At 39.5% G+C, this 19,706-nt stretch overlaps 1 protein-coding gene across 2 annotated transcripts in view; it reads right to left on the bottom strand.

The window, feature by feature from the left end:
* Positions 1 to 19,706, bottom strand: part of cenpu (centromere protein U) — a 133,051-nt gene that overhangs the window by 86,843 nt on the left and 26,502 nt on the right. For both annotated transcript variants that reach the window (XM_028802113.2, XM_051928442.1), the window contains exon 3: positions 9,307 to 9,448. In XM_028802113.2, the coding sequence (XP_028657946.1) occupies positions 9,307 to 9,448 (142 nt within the window). The remainder of the gene's footprint in view (positions 1 to 9,306; positions 9,449 to 19,706) is intronic.

The raw sequence follows: 19,706 nt of genomic DNA, 5'->3' as shown, positions 1-19,706 counted from the left end.
TTCGAATACATCATTACAGGAAATTCTTCACTCACTCTACTTATACTACTCTATTACACATGCATGTGTATTATATTTATTGTATTGCTATCCATATGTTCAGAAGGTTAGATTTGGCATCACTCAGGCTTAAGTACTGGAATTACTGGACAATACTCCATTTTTTTTCAAACCCACTTAATCTAATTTTAGTGTTGTGGGGGCACTTGAGCTTCTCCTGGCAACACTGGGCATAAGCCACCAACTCAGGACAGAGCAACAGTCTAAGTAACGGCCTATACATACTCTGACTTACACTGACAAAGGGGTGGTTTTGAATAACCAAATCTTTACACCTTTGGGAACACCCATAGAAAAACCAATGCAGACATGAAGAAGTTGTGCAGTTGTGACCCGCTGGGCTGGCTACTTTGAGCAGTTGTTCAAAGCTGATTCTCCTGCTAGGACATTGGATATCTCTGGGTCCACGGTCCTTGAGGCTGATCCTCCAATTAGATGTGAACCACCAAATCTCAATGAGATTGCACAGGTGGTGAATCAGCTGAGGGGAGGAAAGGCTGCAGGAATCTGTGGTATCCAGGGTGAACTTCTCCAGGCTGGTGGTAAGGCTGTCCCTCCTGGCATTCCAAACAATCTTTGCTTCCATTTGGGAGATAGGCATCATCACAACTGACTGGAAAACGGGAGTTGTCATCCCTATCTGGAAAGGGAAGGGAGATCACCTAGATTGCAGCAACTACGGGGGGATAACACTGCTCTCAGTGCCTTTTAAGGTCCTTTCTAGGGTCGTCCTCAATAGGATCCATGATCACTTGCACAGCGACCGGAACAGTCTGGTTTTAAGCCTGAGACTGGGTTTATACTTCACGTGACGCAACGCATGCTGTAGCGGATGCTCCTGCTACACAAGCGTTGTACTGTTTATATTTAAGCGCGTACTTTACGGAAATCTGGAGGAATCCACCAGGTGGCAGTGCGAGATATTATCATGGTGAGAACCGGTTTAGCTTCTCTGTGTTGTGAATTGCCTGGAACACCCATTAAATTCTGATGACACCTTACTGCAATATCTCTGAAAAAGATGTTTAATGATTAAATCCATCAATCCAGGGATTTGTCCATTCCAGTAAACATTGGGCACGAGGCTGAAACAATCCCTGGACGAGCATCAGCTCATCGCAAGGTGAATACAATCATTCACATACACTAATGTTATCTTAGTGTCACCAAATCTGTATATCTTTGGAAGGAAACTGGAGCACACTGTGGAAACCCAAAAGGAAAACATGCAAACTCCAGGCAGAGAATACCAGCGACGTGACTCCCTGCGAGACAGCAGTGCTACCGCTCTGCCATCGTGTCACCCCATGTGTGTAATTATTAACAGTATTCATTATTTAAACAAAATTAATGATTTATCTGTAAAATGTAACATACATATTTTAATGCATTTCATCATGAAACTAATATCAAGTATAAATCTAAGGATTCTAAATGTGCAGAGTTGGAATATCATACATTTAATGTGTTCTGTGTTACTGTTTGTCGCTGCTGTCAGGTCCGGAGGAAGCCCTAAAAAAAAAAAAAAAAAAAAAAAAGACAGCACAGAAGACAATATATGAGAGTTTTAAAATGTATCGTGTCATTACGATAAGGAATACAAGACGCTTGAATATAAAAGCACCACGAATGCATCTGTATGTCAGCATTTTGCTTCACTACATCGTACCACTTATCAAACATTGAAGCGCACACATTGATCTTGTAGGATCCGCAAAGCGGCTTTCTTTCACATGTAGATAGTAACCAGAGACTCGGACGTCACATTCCAACTTTTACCACACTGCACCCCCTGACTTTTTGCCAGTACTGCAACTGGTGCATGCGTCGCATTAATTTCTGAGGACCTGCTCAGAGGACGTGTCAAATGAGCGCTGGGAATGCGTGGCAGCCATGATGTGGGTGCGTACGCGTTCTGAGCATGAAGTATAAACGAGCCCTAAGAAGTCTACCATCAACCGCATCCTGGCACTGAGGGTTCTCATGGAGCGTAAACTCGAATGTCGACAGAGTTTCTTTGCAGCTTTTGTCGATTTTCATAAAGTGTTCGACTGCCCTGTGGAACATCCTGAGGGTTCGTGGGATCCCCTCGAGTTTGCTGGATATCATGGCCGGTCTGTACACTGGTACTGTGAGTGCTGTGCAGCGTGGAGGCAGGACCTCTGCGTTTTTCCCAGTTGATTCTGGGGTTCGTCAGGGGTGTGTTCTTGCTTCTACTCTGTTCAATGCTTGTATGGACTGGGTGTTGAGCAAAGTTGTGGGGTCCAGCGGCTGTGGGGCATCTGTTGGTGAAGAAAAATTCACGGATCTTGACTTTGCCGACAATGCTGTGATCTTCGCGGAGTCAATGGAGGCTCTGATCGGGGAGCTCGAGAGACTGAGCAAGGAGTCTTAAGTGTCTAGGCTTGCGAGTGTCCTGGATAGAAACCAAGATCCAAGCCTTTAATGACCTCTTCGGCACAGCCATTAGTAGTGTGTCTGTTTGCAGCGAGAGTGTCGACCTTGTAGAGGGGTCAGCAGACAGATTGGGAGAGGATGGGGGATCATGAGGTCACTGGAAAGGGGTGTGTGGTGCTCCCGATATCTATGCAAAAGGACGAAGGTCCAAGTCTTTAGAGTCCTGGTGCTTCCTGTCTTGCTATATGGTTGCGAGACATGGACGCTATCCAATGACCTGAGACGAAGACTGGACTCCTTTGGTACTGTGTCTCTCCGGAAAATCCTTTGGTACCATTGGTTTGACTTTGTGTCGAATGAGCAGTTGCTCATGGAGTCCTGAATGAGACACATTACCTGCATTGTGAGGGAGCGTCAGTTACAGCACTATGGCTATGTGGTGCGTTTCCCTGAAGGTGATCCAGCTCGTAAAATCCTCATTGTCTGGGACCCAAGTGCCTGGAACAGGCTAAGGGGTCGCCCACGTAACTCCTGGCTGCGGCAGGTATAGGGTCATTTCCGGAGGGTGGGATTGGACCACGTGTTTGCCTGGGGGGTTGCCAACTGGGATCCTGAGTTGTTTCGTCGTGTAGTGGGTGCGGCAACGCGCTGTACCAGTGCATGCTCCCCTAGTTGACTTGACTTGAGACTTGAAGAACCTGTAAACTCCGTAAACCCTGGATCCTGATTCCATGCAGCAGTGTGTGTGTGTGTGTGTATAATTTATAGGTAAAATGTTTGAAATATTATGCTTTCGCATTCTAGACAATGTTTAGTTTCAAAGAAAACACATTTTTATGGAGATATTTGTAAAAGACATGCAGGATCAGCTGGATATCAACTATCTTAATTAACAACTTTCATATCTCACAGAAATAAAAGTCTTTAAAAAAGTTTCTGTCTTGCTAAGGCAATTAGCCTTCCCTAAGTGGGCTGCTTCTCTCTTTCAGATCTGTCTTGAAGCTAGAAGTTAAGTCCCTCTCCAGGAGCCTAATGTATAAAATGTGCTTATACTCGGAAATGTGTGTAAGACATTTATTACTCAAACTCTGGGATATGTAATACATGAACTTGGTGTGAAAATTGACGTAACGTTAGGGCAAATTTCAACTATCATAACTCCTACACTGACATTTTTGGTGTTGGCATTGTAGCAGCTCCAAGAAGCAGGACAATCTTCTTTCATTGTGCATTTCAATGATGTGTCAGTCACATTCCAATGTTCTTGTATTAAATTATATCACAGTTAATTGAAATATTCTCCCAATGCAGTTGTCTTCAATGTTGGTAATAACTTCTAATGCATATACTTAATGTTTATTGTCTTAGTCTGAAGTGTATCTAATTAGTCTATAAAAAGGGTGTGCTGTGTGTTTAAATGACATAACTGGCAATGGCAACATTAGTTTTCTAATAGAATATCAGCAATTAAAGGCTACACAAGGAGCAAGTTTTCAGGGATCGCAATGACTTTTTGGCTTATAATGACAAATGACTTCCTAGAGTTATAACTGTTGGAGTTATGTGCTGAAATAGAGCCTACATTACAGACAGCATAACGTAGAAATCACGCAAATCCTGTTCTGTTACAGGTTCTAACAACGAAAGGGTAATTGGCAACAAGCACTTTTCAGTACTAACTGGCTGACCAGGCAGGAATCTCACAATTATCCCTGAGCCATGTCATGACATCTATGTGGGATGGTATAATTAAGATGCTACCCAGATAGCAAATGTGGATTTTCCTAATGTAATCGTAATTGAATGCACACAACTTGCAATTCAGGCACCAACACAAAATGAATCTGCTTTTGTAAACAGAAAACACTTTCTTTCAAATGTTTCCGACTAACTTTGTTGCAAGGTGACCTGGCTCTATGTTTAATACATTACAAACCAGTTGTATAATGTTTCTTTCAGGTGATAGTGGTTACCCTGTCAGAAACTAGCTTCACACACTGCTCGCTAACCCACAAACACCAGATGAGAGGAGATATAATGAAAGGCATTCCTGCACCCGGTCGGTGATTGAATGGACTCACTGGTTCGATTAAAGGTACATGTCAGGGTTTGGACTTGTTGGGTGGTGTATTGCTGTACAGCCCCACAAAGGTTTTCCACATTGAGATGGTTTTGTGCAGTTCTGTACAACACAGAGCAGAAACAAAGACTGCCTCTGTCACCTGGAATAGGCCATGATAAGCACACGGATGACCCATACCCCATCCCTTAGGAAATCAACAAAAGGCAGCGCAAAGACTTCTGGATGTCGCACTGGCAGTGATCTGGGCACAGCATGATGGGATAGTGCTATTGCTCTTTCCACTGAAAAACTTGCAATATACAAAATGATAAAATAAACAAACATGTAAGGGTACATGCTGGCCTTGTGTGTTAACTGGAAACTTGTACAATTGTGCTATGTTTAATTTGGCTTATGATTAGCACAGTAGCCTACAGAAGTGTGATATTAAACGTTTTAAAGTGATGCACTATATCAAAATCCCTATCACAGTCTGGCAAACGGCCACCAATGGATGTTTCTCCAATGACCACTGCAAACTCACAGATCAAAAAGACTACTGGTGTCCCCACCAATAGAACACACACTTTGTCAGCGTTCAGTTATTCTATGACCTTTGTTATTTACTCTGACCTTTGTTTCAAAACTATTTTTTTCTGCAACATAATGCTGCACAGATGCTGTTTCAATTATAGTTACTGTCACTTATTATTTTTTTTTAAAAACTTTATGACTACTGCAAAGAGACTAGCAAAAAATAGTTTGCAATTCTCCACTTGAGTAAGTAATACCTTAAGTTAACATTCACTGAAGGTTTTGATTTCTGCCTTTTTTCCTTTGTCCTCCCAAGGTCTGCAATAAAGATGGCACTCAGGAACATGGCCAAATTTATACGGTGATTAGAACAACAATATTCAAAAGGTGTTTTTTTATGCCATCTGTGGTTACTGGTAGGAGGTGACAGGGGAGTTATTAAAAGCTTCTGCACATACTCAAAGTTTTAAGTTAATACGAGAGGAATAAAGGAACTTCCCATGGCAAGTGGCATACATAGTTTTACAAATTTCATTTTTTGTAGGTACAACTGTGTAAGAGCTATTTGTTAGTTAGGCTATGTTAAACTGATTAAGTATTTTGGTGAAGAATGAATTGATGAAGTATTTTTTTTAGTTATGCTAAAATGTTTGCCTATATATTAGTGCATAGTCAATGGAAGGTTTGATTATAACCCCTACAACCTAAATTGTAAATGGAACTTTCTAATTATTTCTGTTCATTCTGACTAAAGACTAGTACAGTTTATGATCTGCCTTGAAGTTTAAGGTATGGAGGGCAAACAGTTTCATACCGCAATGAACATATTAAAGCCTATGAAAGTCTGCCATAGAAATGTAACACAACTTTTAAGTATAGAAAGCAACTTAAGTTTAACATGAGAAAACTAAGATTGTAATGAAACAGAGAAGAAACCTTACGTTGCCTTTTTTTGTGTATAACTTTCTTCTGAATTTTTGCGATTTGCTCTTCTTAAATTTTCATTAAAAGTTTTTAAAATTAACCTTATTGGACTGAGGATTTTGTTTTGTTATACATATATGCTGGATCCTGCTTTGCCAACTAAGTAAGTGCTGTAGCCCTCATTCTCTTCCCAAAAGGATCTGGTAAGACCCCTGCATTTTGCCTACAGGGTACACCCTAGCATTTTTCAAAACTGATTGCACAGATTCCATCATTAATGGTTTTGGCTAAAGTTTTACAGCCAGACCGTCTTCCTGACTCTAGAACTCTCTGTGTATCCAGGCGGGGGACCAGCACCACGTTGGTGAAAGTAGGAAATACAACCACATAAATCCAGTTTTGAAACATCAGTACCGAGCTCCAGGTAAGAACAGAACATTAAAAGTATTTCTTTTGATAGAAATAGTTCTGATCAGTCTTGTCCCAGTGCTAGAAGTCAGTAAGCTGGATATTTCTGACCAGCATCAACCAAAATACAGTTAGGTCCATAAATATTTTGACAGAGACAACTTTTTTCTAATTTTGGTTCTGTACATTACCACAATGAATTTTAAATGAAACAACTCAGATGCAGTTGAAGTGCAGAGTTTCAGCTTTAATTCAGTGGGGTGAACAAAACGATTGCATAAAAATGTGTGGCAACTAAAGCATTTTTTAAATATCCTAGTTGGACATTTGCTCCAAGTCACTAAATGTAAGAGCCAAATCTTATAAGTTAATATTAATAGTAAATTTACTTTAGTTTTGCTTAATTTGAATAGAATATAGCTTTCTCAAAGATAACGGATGATTCTGTTTACCCCCCTATAAGCTAACAGTTTAATGGAATGGTATATTTCTGAATTTATTCAACAGAATAGAATGAGCTCAGACTGAAACAAGAAACATCAACTGTTGGACAAAAAGACATTTGGGTATATAGTATTCTGACCATACATACATATGTACATATGTCAAACATACAGTGCATCCGGAAAGTATTCACAGCGCATCACTTTTTCCACATTTTGTTATGTTACAGCCTTATTCCAAAATGGATTAAATTCATTTTTTTCCTCAGAATTCTACACACAACACCCCATAATGACAACATGAAAAAAGTTTACTTGAGGTTTTTGCAAATTTATTAAAAATAAAAAAATTGAGAAAGCACATGTACATAAGTATTCACAGCCTTTGCCATGAAGCTCAAAATTGAGCTCAGGTGCATCCTGTTTCCCCTGATCATCCTTGAGATGTTTCTGCAGCTTAATTGGAGTCCACCTGTGGTAAATTCAGTTGACTAGAGATGATTTGGAAAGGCACACACCTGTCTATATAAGGTCCCACAGTTGACAGTTCATGTCAGAGCACAAACCAAGCATGAAGTCAAAGGAATTGTCTGTAGACCTCCGAGACAGGATTGTCTCGAGGCACATATCTGGGGAAGGTTACAGAAAAATTTCTGCTGCTTTGAAGGTCCCAATGAGCACAGTGGCCTCCATCATCCGTAAGTGGAAGAAGTTTGAAACCACCAGGACTCTTCCTAGAGCTGGACGGCCATCTAAACTGAGTGATCGGTGGAGAAGGGCCTTAGTCAGGGAGGCAACCAAGAACCCGATGGTCACTCTGTCAGAGCTCCAGAGGCCCTCTGTGGAGAGAGGAGAACCTTCCAGAAGGACAACCATCTCTGCAACAATCCACCAATCAGGCCTGTATGGTAGTGTGGCCAGATGGAAGCCACTTCTTAGCAAAAGGCATATGGCAGCCCGTCTGGAGTTTGCCAAAAGGCACCTGAAGGACACTCAGACCATGAGAAAGAAAATTCTCTGGTCTGATGAGACAAAGATTGAACTCTTTGGTGTGAATGCCAGGCGTCACGTTTGGAGGAAACCTGGCACCATCCCTACAGTGAAGCATGGTGGTGGCAGCATCATGCTGTGGGGATGTTTTTCAGCGGCAGGAACTGGGAGACTAGTCAGGATAAAGGGAAAGATGACTGCAGCAATGTACAGAGACATCCTGGATGAAAACCTGCTCCAGAGCGCTCTTGACCTCAGACTGGGGCGACGGTTTATCTTTCAACAGGACAACGACCCTAAGCACACAGCCAAGATATCAAAGGAGTGGCTTCAGGACAACTCTGTGAATGTCCTTGAGTGGCCCAGCCAGAGCCCATCTCTGGAGAGATCTTAAAATGGCTGTGCACCGACGCTTCCCATCCAAGCTGATGGAGCTTGAGAGGTGCTGCAAAGAGGAATGGGCGAAACTGACCAAGGATAGGTGTTCCAAGCTTGTGGCATCATATTCAACAAGACTTTAAACATTTAAACATTTTTTTTTTGTTCTTTATTTCGTCTTATACGATTTCTCGTATTAGAAATTTGTTAGTTTTCGCATACCCCTTGGGGTTAGAGCGCAGGGTCAGCCATTGTACAGCGCCCCTGGAGCAATTACAGGTTAAGGGTCTGGCTCAAGGGCCCAGCAGAGTAGGATCTCTTTTGGCAGTGACAGGGATTCGAACCTTCAGGATACCAGCGCAGATCCTTAGCCTCAGAGCCACCACTCCACCCTATAAATTTGAGGCTGTAATTGCTGCCAAAGGTGCATCGACAAAGTATTGAGCAAAGGCTGTGAATACTTATGTACATGTGATTTCTCAGTTTTTTTATTTTTAATAAATTTGCAAAGACCTCAAGTAAACTTTTTTCATGTTGTCATTATGGGGTGTTGTGTGCAGAATTCTGAGGAAAAAAATGAATTTAATCCATTTTGGAATAAGGCTATAACATAACAAAATGTGGAAAAAGTGATGTGCTGTGAATACTTTCTGGATGCACTGTAGTTTCTAGTGTATGTGATAACAGATATAAACTTTAAGAAATGCAATGTAGACAATCCTTAAGAGGAACATTGCAGAGAAAAAGTTTTTTTTCTTGGTGTATTTATTATCAAGTTTCTTCTTTGTTTTTTTGTATGATCTGTTTGTTTTGAATTTCACTAAAGGGTTTAAAATGAATACATTTGCACTGTATTTTTTTTGGTACAAGTTATACTAACTGCTTGTACACCTTTCTGGTAGATGCTTAAGGAACTATTTGGAGACCCTTGATAAATCACAGCTACACTAGAAATAAAACCTTCATTTTCCCAACACAGTAAATTACTAATGTTCAAACTTAAATTATACCTGCAATTTTAGAAATAAAGGCACATTTATTAAATCATGAAATACAGACACTAAAAGCTTTTGCATTTTAACTAGAAGAAGAAAAAAAGGCATTACTAACCATTATTACTGCTATCAGTACTGTCATCATCTTGAATAAAGCTAGCTTTAGAGATTGAAGAGATATCAGTCACTAGGTTTGAAGGATATACAAAGAAGAATTGATGTGTGGGAATTTTCCTCTTCAGGTGATTTATAATCGCCTAAGGAAAGATATAGAGAATGGAGATTTTATTTCAGAAACAGCACTACAGGTACTATGAAGTTGTAATTCCACCAACAAAGTTAAAATGCTTCACTTCAAGTTTCAAACATTATTTCAAAATAAATGCTGCCAAATTTTAGCCACTTCCCTTTACTTTGACTTAACTGGCCATAACTTCATCATACTTTACTCAATATTCATGTTATATATATCAAAGTAGGGTAGTCATTTCTCTTGCACATTTTTATGACCAAAAATGTTGTTGGAATGGTATTTTTATGGTAGCACAACAAAATTGTGTGGGACAAATTCACACTACCATAAGCATGTAGTGACAAATACACAGAGGAACAAAAACGTTGTAGTGACAATTGTGCGCTCCCAGTAAATTTTCTTTTAATAAGCAAGAACAGAACTTCAGCTTGACATTTGCCAATTTTAAGAAACTACCATATTAATACACAAAAACACCAAACTTCAAACATAGTTTGATTTAAATTTAAAGGACAACACAAGATTTAAGCTACCTAGTACAAACTAGAAATGCAAATGAAGCTATGGAGTGAGAGAGTGCCAGTGAAGCTACAGGGTATACATACTGAATGTTACTTGTGTTTTGTGACTTTAAGTACCAAAATATTGCATCACTTTCATTTTATTAATAAGTTTCAAATGTTTTTCTGTAAAACAAGCAAAAAGGCAAAATCATGAATTAGATATAAAAAAAAATCAAACCATGATAGTAATGTTATATTCACAGTACCATGTGCAGAACTGTTTTTTAATCCTGTTCACATAGATACACTGCCCATACAGTGCGCAGTATTTAAATTCTGTTAACGGAGTATAAATCATTGCAAAATTTAAATTCTTAATATGAGTTTTTGACATCAATATACACTTTCATTTACTAAAATATCTATTTTGGCTTGTAAAATTAATATCCACTTTTGTTTACTTAGAGTTGATAAAGTACAGTAACATCTACATTTCAGAGCTGAAGGGAATTAAATGAAAAAAAAAAGCATACTTGTTTATACTTTATGATCAGTGCATTTAGAAGCATTATTCATACGTAGATGTTAGGGAACAGAGGGGATGAGGAGGTGATGGGTAGGTATGGTGTCAGGGAGAGGAATGAAGATGATAGTGGATTTTGCGAAAAGGATGGACATGGCTGTAGTGAATATGTATTTTATGAAGAGGGAGGAACACTGGATGATGTACAAGAGTGGAGGAAGATGTACACAGGTAAATTATATCTTATGCAGGAGGGTCAGTTTGAAGGAGATTGGAGACTGAAAAGTGGTGGCAGGGGAAAGCGTTGTTACGTAGCATAGGATGGTGGTCTGTAGGATGGCGTTGGATATCAAGAAGATGAGGACAGTGAGGGCAGAGCCAAGGATCAAATGGTGGAAGTTGAAAAAGGAAGACTGCAAGGCTGAGTTCAGGGAGGAGGTAAGACAAGCACTGGGTGGCAGTGAAGAGTTACCAGAGAGCTAGACAACAACAGCAGAAGCGGTAAGGGAGACAGCTAGAAGGGTGCTTGGTGTGACATCTGGACAGAGGAAGGAGGAAAAGGAAACCTGGTCGTGGAATGTGGAAATAACAAGAGAGTAAACAGAGAAAGAGGTTGGTGAAGAAGTGGGATAATCAGAGAGATGAAGAAAGTAGACAGGAGTACAAGGAGATAAGGTGTAATGTGAAGAGAGAGGTGGCAAAGGCTAAATATAAGGCATATGATGAGTTATATGAGCGGTTGGACACTAAGGAGGGAGAAAAGGACCTGTACTGATTGGCTAAACAGAGGAACCAAGCTAGGAAAGATGTGCAGCAGGTTAGGGTCATAAAGGATAAAGATGGAAACACAACTCACAAGCGAGGAGAGTGTGCTGAGCAGATGGAAAGAGTACTTTGAGAATCTGATGAATGAAGAGAATATATGAGAGAGAGAGATATGGTTGGATGATGTGGAGATAGTGAATCAGGAAGTGCAATGGATTAGCAAGGAGGAAGTCAGGACAGCTATGAAGAGTATGAAGAATGGAAAAGTCTGTTGGTCCACATCACATACCTGTGGAAGCATGGAGGTGTTTAGGAGAGATGGCAGTGGAGTTTTTAACCAGATTGATTAATGGAATCTTGGAAAGTGAGAGGATGCCTGAAAAGTGGAGAAGAAGTGTACTGGTGCCGATATTTAAGAATAAGGGGGATGTGCAGGACTGCAGTAACTACAGGGGAATAAAATTGATGAGCTACAACATAACGTTATGAGAAAGAGTAGTGGAAGCTAGGTTAAGAAGTGATGATTAGTGAGCAGCAGTATGGTTTCATGCCAAGAAAGAGCACCACAGATGCAAAGTTTGCTCTGAGGTTGTTGATGGAGAAGTTTAGAGAAGGCCAGAAGGAGTTACATTGCGTCTTTGTGGACCTGGAGAAAGTATATGACAGGGTGCCTCGAGAGGAGCTGTGGTATTATATGAGGAAGTCGGGAGTGGCAGAGAAGTACGTAAGAGTTGTATAGGATATGTACAAGGGATGTGTGACAGTGGTGAGGTCTGCGGTAGGAGTGACAGTTGCATTCAAGTTGGAGGTGGGATTACACAGGGATCGGCTCTGAGCACTTTCTTATTTGCAAAGGTGATGGATAGGTTGACAGACGAGATTAGACAGGAGTCCCCGTGGGCGTTTGCTGATGATATTGTGATCTGTAGCGATAGTAGGGAGCAGGTTGATGCGACCCTGGAGAGGTGGAGATATTCTCTAGAGAGGAGAGGAATGAAGGTCAGTAGGAACAAGACAGAATACATGTGTGCGAATGAGAGGGAGGTCAGAGGAATGGAGAGGATGTAGGGATACTAAGGTGTAGGAGTTTAAATACTTGGGATCAACAGTACAGAGTAACAGGAAGTGTGGAAGAGAGGTGATGAAGAGAGTGCAGGCAGGGTGGAGCAGGTGGATAAGAGTGTCAGGAGTGATTTTTGACAGACAGATACCAGGAAGAGTGAAAGGGAAGGTCTACAAGACAGTAGGGAGACCAACTATGTTATACAGTATGGGTTGGAGATGGTGGCATTGACCAAAAAATAGAAGACAGAGTTGGAGGTGGCAGAGATAAACATGTTAAGATTTGCATTGGGTGTGACAAGGATGGACAGGATTAGAAATGAGTACATTAGAGGGTCAGCCCAGGTTGGACGGTTGGGAGACAAAGTCAGAGGAGCAAGATTGTGCTGGTTTGGACATGAGCAGAGGAGAGATGCTGGGTATATTGGGAAAAGGATATTAAGGATGGAGCTGCCATGTAAGAAGAAAAGAGGAAGTCCTAAAAGGAGGTTTATGGATGAGGTGAGGGAGCACATGCAGGTGGTGGGTGTAACAGCAAAATGCAGAGGACAAGAAGATAGGAAAAAACCTGATCCTCTGTGGCGACCCTTAACGGAAGCAGCCAAAAGAAGAATATTCATACATAGATATAAAATCTGCAGTATTTAATAGCCTTGTCAACTGGATGGATGGATAGATACTTAATTAATCCCAAGGGGAAATTCACATACTCCAGCAGCAGCATACCGATACAAAAAACAATATTAAATTAAACAGTAATAAAAATGCAGGTAAAAAACAGATAACTTTGAATAATGTTAACATTTACCCCCACGGGTGGAATTGAAGAGTCGCATAGTTTGGGGGAGGAACGATCTCCTCAGTCTGTCAGTGGAGCAGGACAGTAACAGCAGTCTGTCGCTGAAGCTGCTCCTCTGTCTGGAGATGATACTGTTTAGTGGATGCAGTGGATTCTCCATATTTGATAGGAGCCTGCTGAGCGCCCGTCGCTCCGCCACAGATGTCAAACTGTCCAGCTCCATGCCTACAATAGAGCCTGCCTTCCTCACCAGTTTGTCCAGGCGTGAGGCGTCGTCCTTTTTTTTTTTTATTTTATTTATTAATTTTTATTGTAATCATTCCATACAAATAGATCAATTTATAACCTAACAAAATTGAAGACATATCAAACCCCACCCCTGAGAAGGAGAGCTAAGCCAAAGGAGAGTTGCTTAGGGCTTTTTAATAAGGCAACAATAAATAAAAGGGAGAAATAAACATATAGGTAAATAAAAAAATGGAGAAGGGAATTAAGTGCGGTAATAGTTATTTCTCTTATTCTAAAAAAATATTGATTAGATCCTGCCAGGTTTTGAAAAAATTCTGTACAGATCCTCTAACTGAGAATTTGATTTTTTCCAATTTCAAATAATATAAAACATTGGTTTCCCACTGACTTATCAGAGGAGACTTACGATTCTTTCAATTTAACAGAATAAGTCTGCGTGCCAAAAGTGTAGTGAATGCAATCACCGTTTGCTTGTCCTACTCCACTTCAAGTTCATCTGGAAGAACACCAAACACAGCTGTTAATGGGTTAGGAGGGATTGTGACCCCAGGGCTGTCTGAAAGGTACTTAAAAATTTTGGTCCAAAATGATGTTAGTTTGGTGCAGGCCCAAAACATGTGACCCAGTGAGGCAGGAGCTTGGTTGCAGCGTTCGCAGGTTGGATCTTGCCCTGGAAACATTTTGGACAGTTTTAGGCAAGACAGATTGGCTCAATATATAATTTTTAGTTGAAAAATTCTATGCTTTGCACATATGGAGCTCGAGTGAATTCTCTGCTTTGCTACCTTCCACTCCTTTTCTGATATATTGATTAAGAGATCTTCTTCCCAATGTCCTCTTGGATCTTTGAAAGGTAGGGATTCTAATAGGGTTTTATATAATGCAGAAATGGTGTTTAATTCCTCGAAATTGAGCAGTATTTTTTCCAACATTGTGGAGGGTGCAAGGTGGGGGAAATCGGGCAATTTCTGTTTAACAAAATTTCTAATTTGAAGATAGTGAAAGAAATGTGTAGCTGGGAGGTTGAATTTTGAACGTAATTGTTCAAAAGATGCAAATATGTTGTCTATATAAAGATCTCTGAGCATTTTAATCCCAAAACTTTTCCAGGTATTAAAAACTGGATATGTTTGCGAGGGTTGAAAGAGGTGGTTCTCTTGCAGAGGTGCCACAGATAAAAGATTTTCCATCTTAAAATGCTTTCTAAGTTGGTTCCATATTCTGAGTGAGTAAAGCACAATTGGGTTATTGGTATATTTGCGATAACTTGCATTTATTGGAGAGCAGAGCAGGGAGTATAAAGAAGTACTACAGGATTTTACTTCTATTGCGGACCAAGCCTGTGTATCTTCATTTATTTGTGTCCAGGTTTTTATGGCTTGTATGTTTGCTGCCCAGTAATAAAACTGAAAATTAGGTAAAGCCATGCCACCTTCTGCCTGAGGTCTTTGTAGGGTCGCTCTTCGGATACGTGGGTGTTTCGAGTTCCAAATGAATGAGGTTACTGTTGAATCTAACTGTTTAAAAAACGATTTATTGATATATATTGGAATGTTTTGAAATAAAAAAAGAAATTTAGGAAGGATATTCATCTTAACAATGTTAATTCTTCTGGCTAGAGTGAGATGAAGGGTTGACCATCTATCTAAGTCTTGCTTAATTTTTCCATACAGACGGCAAAATTTTGTTGATAAAGAGCTTTATGTTTACTTGTGATAATTACCCCTAGGTATTTAAACTGATCTGCTATGGTAAAAGGTAGGGTGTCCAATCGAATATTATATGCTTGTGAATTCACTTGAAAGAGTATACTTTTATTCAGATTAATTTTAAGACCAGATATCTTTTGAAATTCTGTTAGTGCTGTTAGAAATGCAGGGACAGTGTTTTCTGGGTCTGATATATATAAGACCATATCATCTGCATATAGAGAAACTTTCTGTTCCAGTCCTTCTCTGACAATCCCCTTTATCTGATAAGAATTTCGGCAGTGAACCGCCAGTGGTTCAATGGTGATTGCAAACAGCAGTGGTGACAAGGGACATCCTTGTCTGGTACCACGTTCCAGCTTAAAGTAATCTGAGCAAATGTTAGTAATACAAACTGAGGCTTCTGGATTGGTATACAGTAGTTTGATCCATGCACAAATATTCAGGCCAAACCCAAATTTCTCCAATGCAGTGAAAAGGTAGTTCCATTCAATCATATCAAATGCTTTTTCTGCGTCTAATGATAGTAATATCTCTGGGGTGTTTGATTTTGCTTGTGAATATATAACATTAAACAAGCGTCGGAGATTGGAAGATAGGTGTCGGCCTTTAATAAATCCAGTTTGATCCTGTGATATTACCGAGGGCAGCACTTTCTCCATCCTTCTAGCTATAATTTTTGAGAGTATCTTAACATCATTATTCAGGAGTGAAATTGGTCTGTATGATGCACATTGTAACAAGTCCTTATTTTGTTTAGGAAAGACGGTGATTAATGCTTGACGAAATGTTTGAGGTAGTATTTGGTTGTCTCTAGCTTCTGTAAATGTTGCCAATAAGAGGGGAGCTAGCCGAGTGGAGAATTTCTTATAAAATTCTACGGGATAACCACCAGGGCCTGCTGATTTCCCGCTTTGAAGTGATTTTATAGCATCTAGTAATTCTGTTAGTGTTAGAGGTTTATTCAGTTCCTCAGCACTTAAAGTGGTGTCTGTAATGTATCCAGAAATGCATTAGATTGTGTGTTGTCTTCTTTGAGCTCAGTAGAATATAAGGATTTATAATAATCTCTAAATGCGTGCATTATATTTTTATGGTCAATTTCTTCTCCATTCGTGTTGGTGATTACTGGTATTGCATTGCGAACTTCTTGTTTGTGAATTTGTTGAGCTAAAAGCTTATTAACGTTTTCTCCGTGTTCATAGTAATGATGTCTAGACTTATAAATAAGTTGTTCAGTTTCCTTAGTTGTTAAGATGTTAAGTTGTGTAGATGTTAAGTTGTGTATGCAGGGCCTGCCTTTTCCTGTGGAGAGCTTCCCTTGGACGCCTGTCTTGTTCTTCATCTATTCTAGTAATTTTGCTTCTTAGCTCTGACACTTTCTTGGTTTCTAATTTATTTCTGTGGGAAAGAAATGAAATAATCTGTCCTCTTAAGAAGGCCTTTAGAGTTTCCCAGAGTGTTCCAGCAGAAACCTCTGTGGGCATGTTTGTCTGTAGAAAAAAATTGATTTGTTTTGATATAAATTCTGTACAGTTCTTGTCTGCTAATAAAAGTGGGTTAAGACACCATCTGTGAGATGATTATGTGGGGCATAATGATTTTATCTCCAAGATCAGAGGGGCATGGTTGGAAATAACAATAAACGTTGTACTTGCAGGATTTAATCGTAGGCAAGAAATGGTTATCTACAAAGAAATAATCAATTCTTGATGTCTCGATGCATGCTCAATAATCCAGGTAAGGAAATCCTAGAAATTTGATTCTGTTCATCTGGACAAATTATTCAATTCTTGAGTAGCAATGATGCACTGGTGAGTAGAAGGAATATGTTCTTGAATTTGGGTTTAGAAATCTCCAGGGGTCTGATAGGTTGTGGTCAGTTACAAACTGTGTAATTGTTTTTGCAGTGTTAGAGGTCATCACCCCTGTGACAGGAGACCTATCCAGGTCTGGATTTAAAACACAATTAAAATCCCCAGCCATTATAATATTTTATGAGTGTTCACATTGGGAATGGATGCAAATACATTTTGCATAAATTCCCTATCATCCACATTGGATGCATAAACATTTATCAAAATCACTTTACAATTAAATAAATTACCCATGACAATCATGTATCTCCCTTCAGGATCAGATACAACATCTGATACTACAAATGAGACTGTTCTATGTATAAGTATTCCCACACCTCAAGTTTTTTTTTTTGTAAAGCTGGAATGGAACATTTGGCCAGTCCAGTCTTTTTGCAGTCGGAACTGATCCTTGATTAATAAGTGGGTCTCCTGTAAAAATACTATTTTACCATTTATACCTGTTAGGTGAGAGAATACTTTATTTCTTTTTAATTCGTGATTCAGGCCTTTAACATTCCAGCTCACAAATTTAACTGCCCCATCTTGGAGACATTGATTTTGAATTTTTGATGTCATCTTGTAGTCTTAACCGAAAGTTAAACAGCTTTGACATTAATTTCCAATTTTCCCAGGGGTTATTGCCATGCAGTCTATTGTTACGTTGGTAATTATAAGGATTAAAAGGATAGATTAAAGATAGCTTGCTCTCTTTCTCTCTCCCCCCCAATTTGGCCTCCCCACTTCACAAAGTCCCAGTCCTCTGACATACCTGGAGACAGAGCACGTCCAAAACAAAACAAGCCCCCCCCCCCCCCCCCCCCAGCAGCGGTGTATGTGAATTAAAATTGAGATATCTATTGCCAATACAGACTAAATACTAGAAGCATTAAAAAAAAAAAAAAAAAAAAAAAAAAAAAAAAAAAAAAACAATCTTCAACAGTCTTGAAATGTTAAGATAGTAAACTCAGGGAATGGTGTTAAATAGTGGCCCTGGATAAGCATAGTAAACCGTAATACAATAACAACAACAACAAACCAAGAGTATGATGTTTAACAGTCTCCTTTAGAATAGAAAAAAAAGGTTACTAATTTAATTTCTTCCACACATACATAAATGTGTATAATTGTAATTAAAACAAAAACAGATAGTGACCGAGAGGGGAAAAGGATGTATAATTACGGTACCAGTGTCATTGCAGGTGGATCAGACAGCCGGTGAAATCTTCTTTACAATGCCATGACAGGGTGCGACTCATGGTCGTGTTTCAGGAAAGTGTCGGGATCAGCTTTAACTCTTTATCTGCTTCCTCCGTAGTAGTAAACATGTAATGTTTGACTTGAATATCCACTTTCAGTTTGGCAGGATACAAGAGACTGTATCTGATATCGGGTTTTTGTAAGCGCTGTTTAATATTATAAAAAAAGAGGCACGCTTAGCAGCTGTTGAGGGTGAGAAAACAGGGAAAATACGAATGAGGTTATTTTCAAATATAATCTCTTGTTTCTGTCCAAGAAGTTACATTACATTTAATTTAGATTGTAACTTCAAGAAACCGCACAATAAAAGTCCTAGGTTTAGAGTTGTTCGACCCCCATATGCGATAAGCTACAGCTATCTCGGTGTCTGATTTAAAGTCCTCTCCAATTATTTTGGAGAATAGTTCAGCTACAAATTTCACTGGGTTTGGACTTCCACGATTCTCAGGTAGACCTTCAATTCTAATATTATTCCTTCTTCGTCCATCTTCCAGAGCAGCAAGTCTGTCTCAGAGTTATTTGCATTTGGAATTTGCAGCTGTTGCTTTTCCATCAGCGGTGGATGCTAAATTTTTGGCGGTTTCAATTCTAGTTGTGAATGTCTGCTTAACATCTTCCAGCTGATCGACAAGAGGAGCACCACTCTTAACTTTACACAATTCTGATAAAGTTTTTTACACCTTAGCCCTCTGCTTTATTCAATATTACACTCATCCACAATCTTATCTACCTCTTCTTTTTAGTTTGATGCCCAATCTCTTATGTGGGAACTTATCGAATACTTTCTGAAAATCAGGATAAATTATATCATATGCACCACTCTGATCATATCCTTTTGTTGCTTCCTCAAAAAATTCCAATGTATTAATAAACCATGACCTCCCTTGTCCCAACCCTTACTGACTGTTCTATTAAACTTCTGCTCATGCCATGTCCTGCTTAGTTTTCTCCTTAATAATTCCTTGTATTAAATTACCTGCAACAAGTGCTAAGCTTTTTTTTCTTTCTTGCTCTCCTATCCTATCTCAGCTTTTGAAAACTACCAATCACCAAGATAGCAAATGGTTTACATCTTTACACTTCCCGCAGAACAGCAGCTCTTAAAATAAAACACAAAAGACATACACATATTCTGGAAATTAAAAACCTTCTTAAACCTTAGCTCCCCACCAGCCAATCAAAGTGAGTCTGTCCATCAATCTATAGACACGATGGCTTTAAACCTAGGTAAGGTTATCAATACACACAACAGAATGACTGAAAATGAAGAAAATTTAACGAGACAAAAACCTCTGACTTAACAGTCATAGTCACAGTGAGGCATTATACAAATGTATTACTGTTGTTATAAAGGAACCCCATTAGCTTTTCTTGACACACTTCTGTTGAATAGTTCATTGGCTTAAAGTACTCAGTGTGAATGTGTCAGAGAGGGAATATGTAGCATTGTTCATATTGTCATTCAGTTTTGTATTCATTTTCCCCTTTGCTACTACCTCCTCGGGGTCCAAAGTGCATCCCATAACTGTGCCTGCC

This window comes from Erpetoichthys calabaricus, chromosome 5 (assembly GCF_900747795.2).
Source record: "Erpetoichthys calabaricus chromosome 5, fErpCal1.3, whole genome shotgun sequence".
Taxonomy (NCBI): Eukaryota; Metazoa; Chordata; class Cladistia; order Polypteriformes; family Polypteridae; genus Erpetoichthys; species Erpetoichthys calabaricus.
Note: the sequence above shows the minus strand (reverse complement) of the source record. Positions and strands in the feature narration are given on the sequence as shown.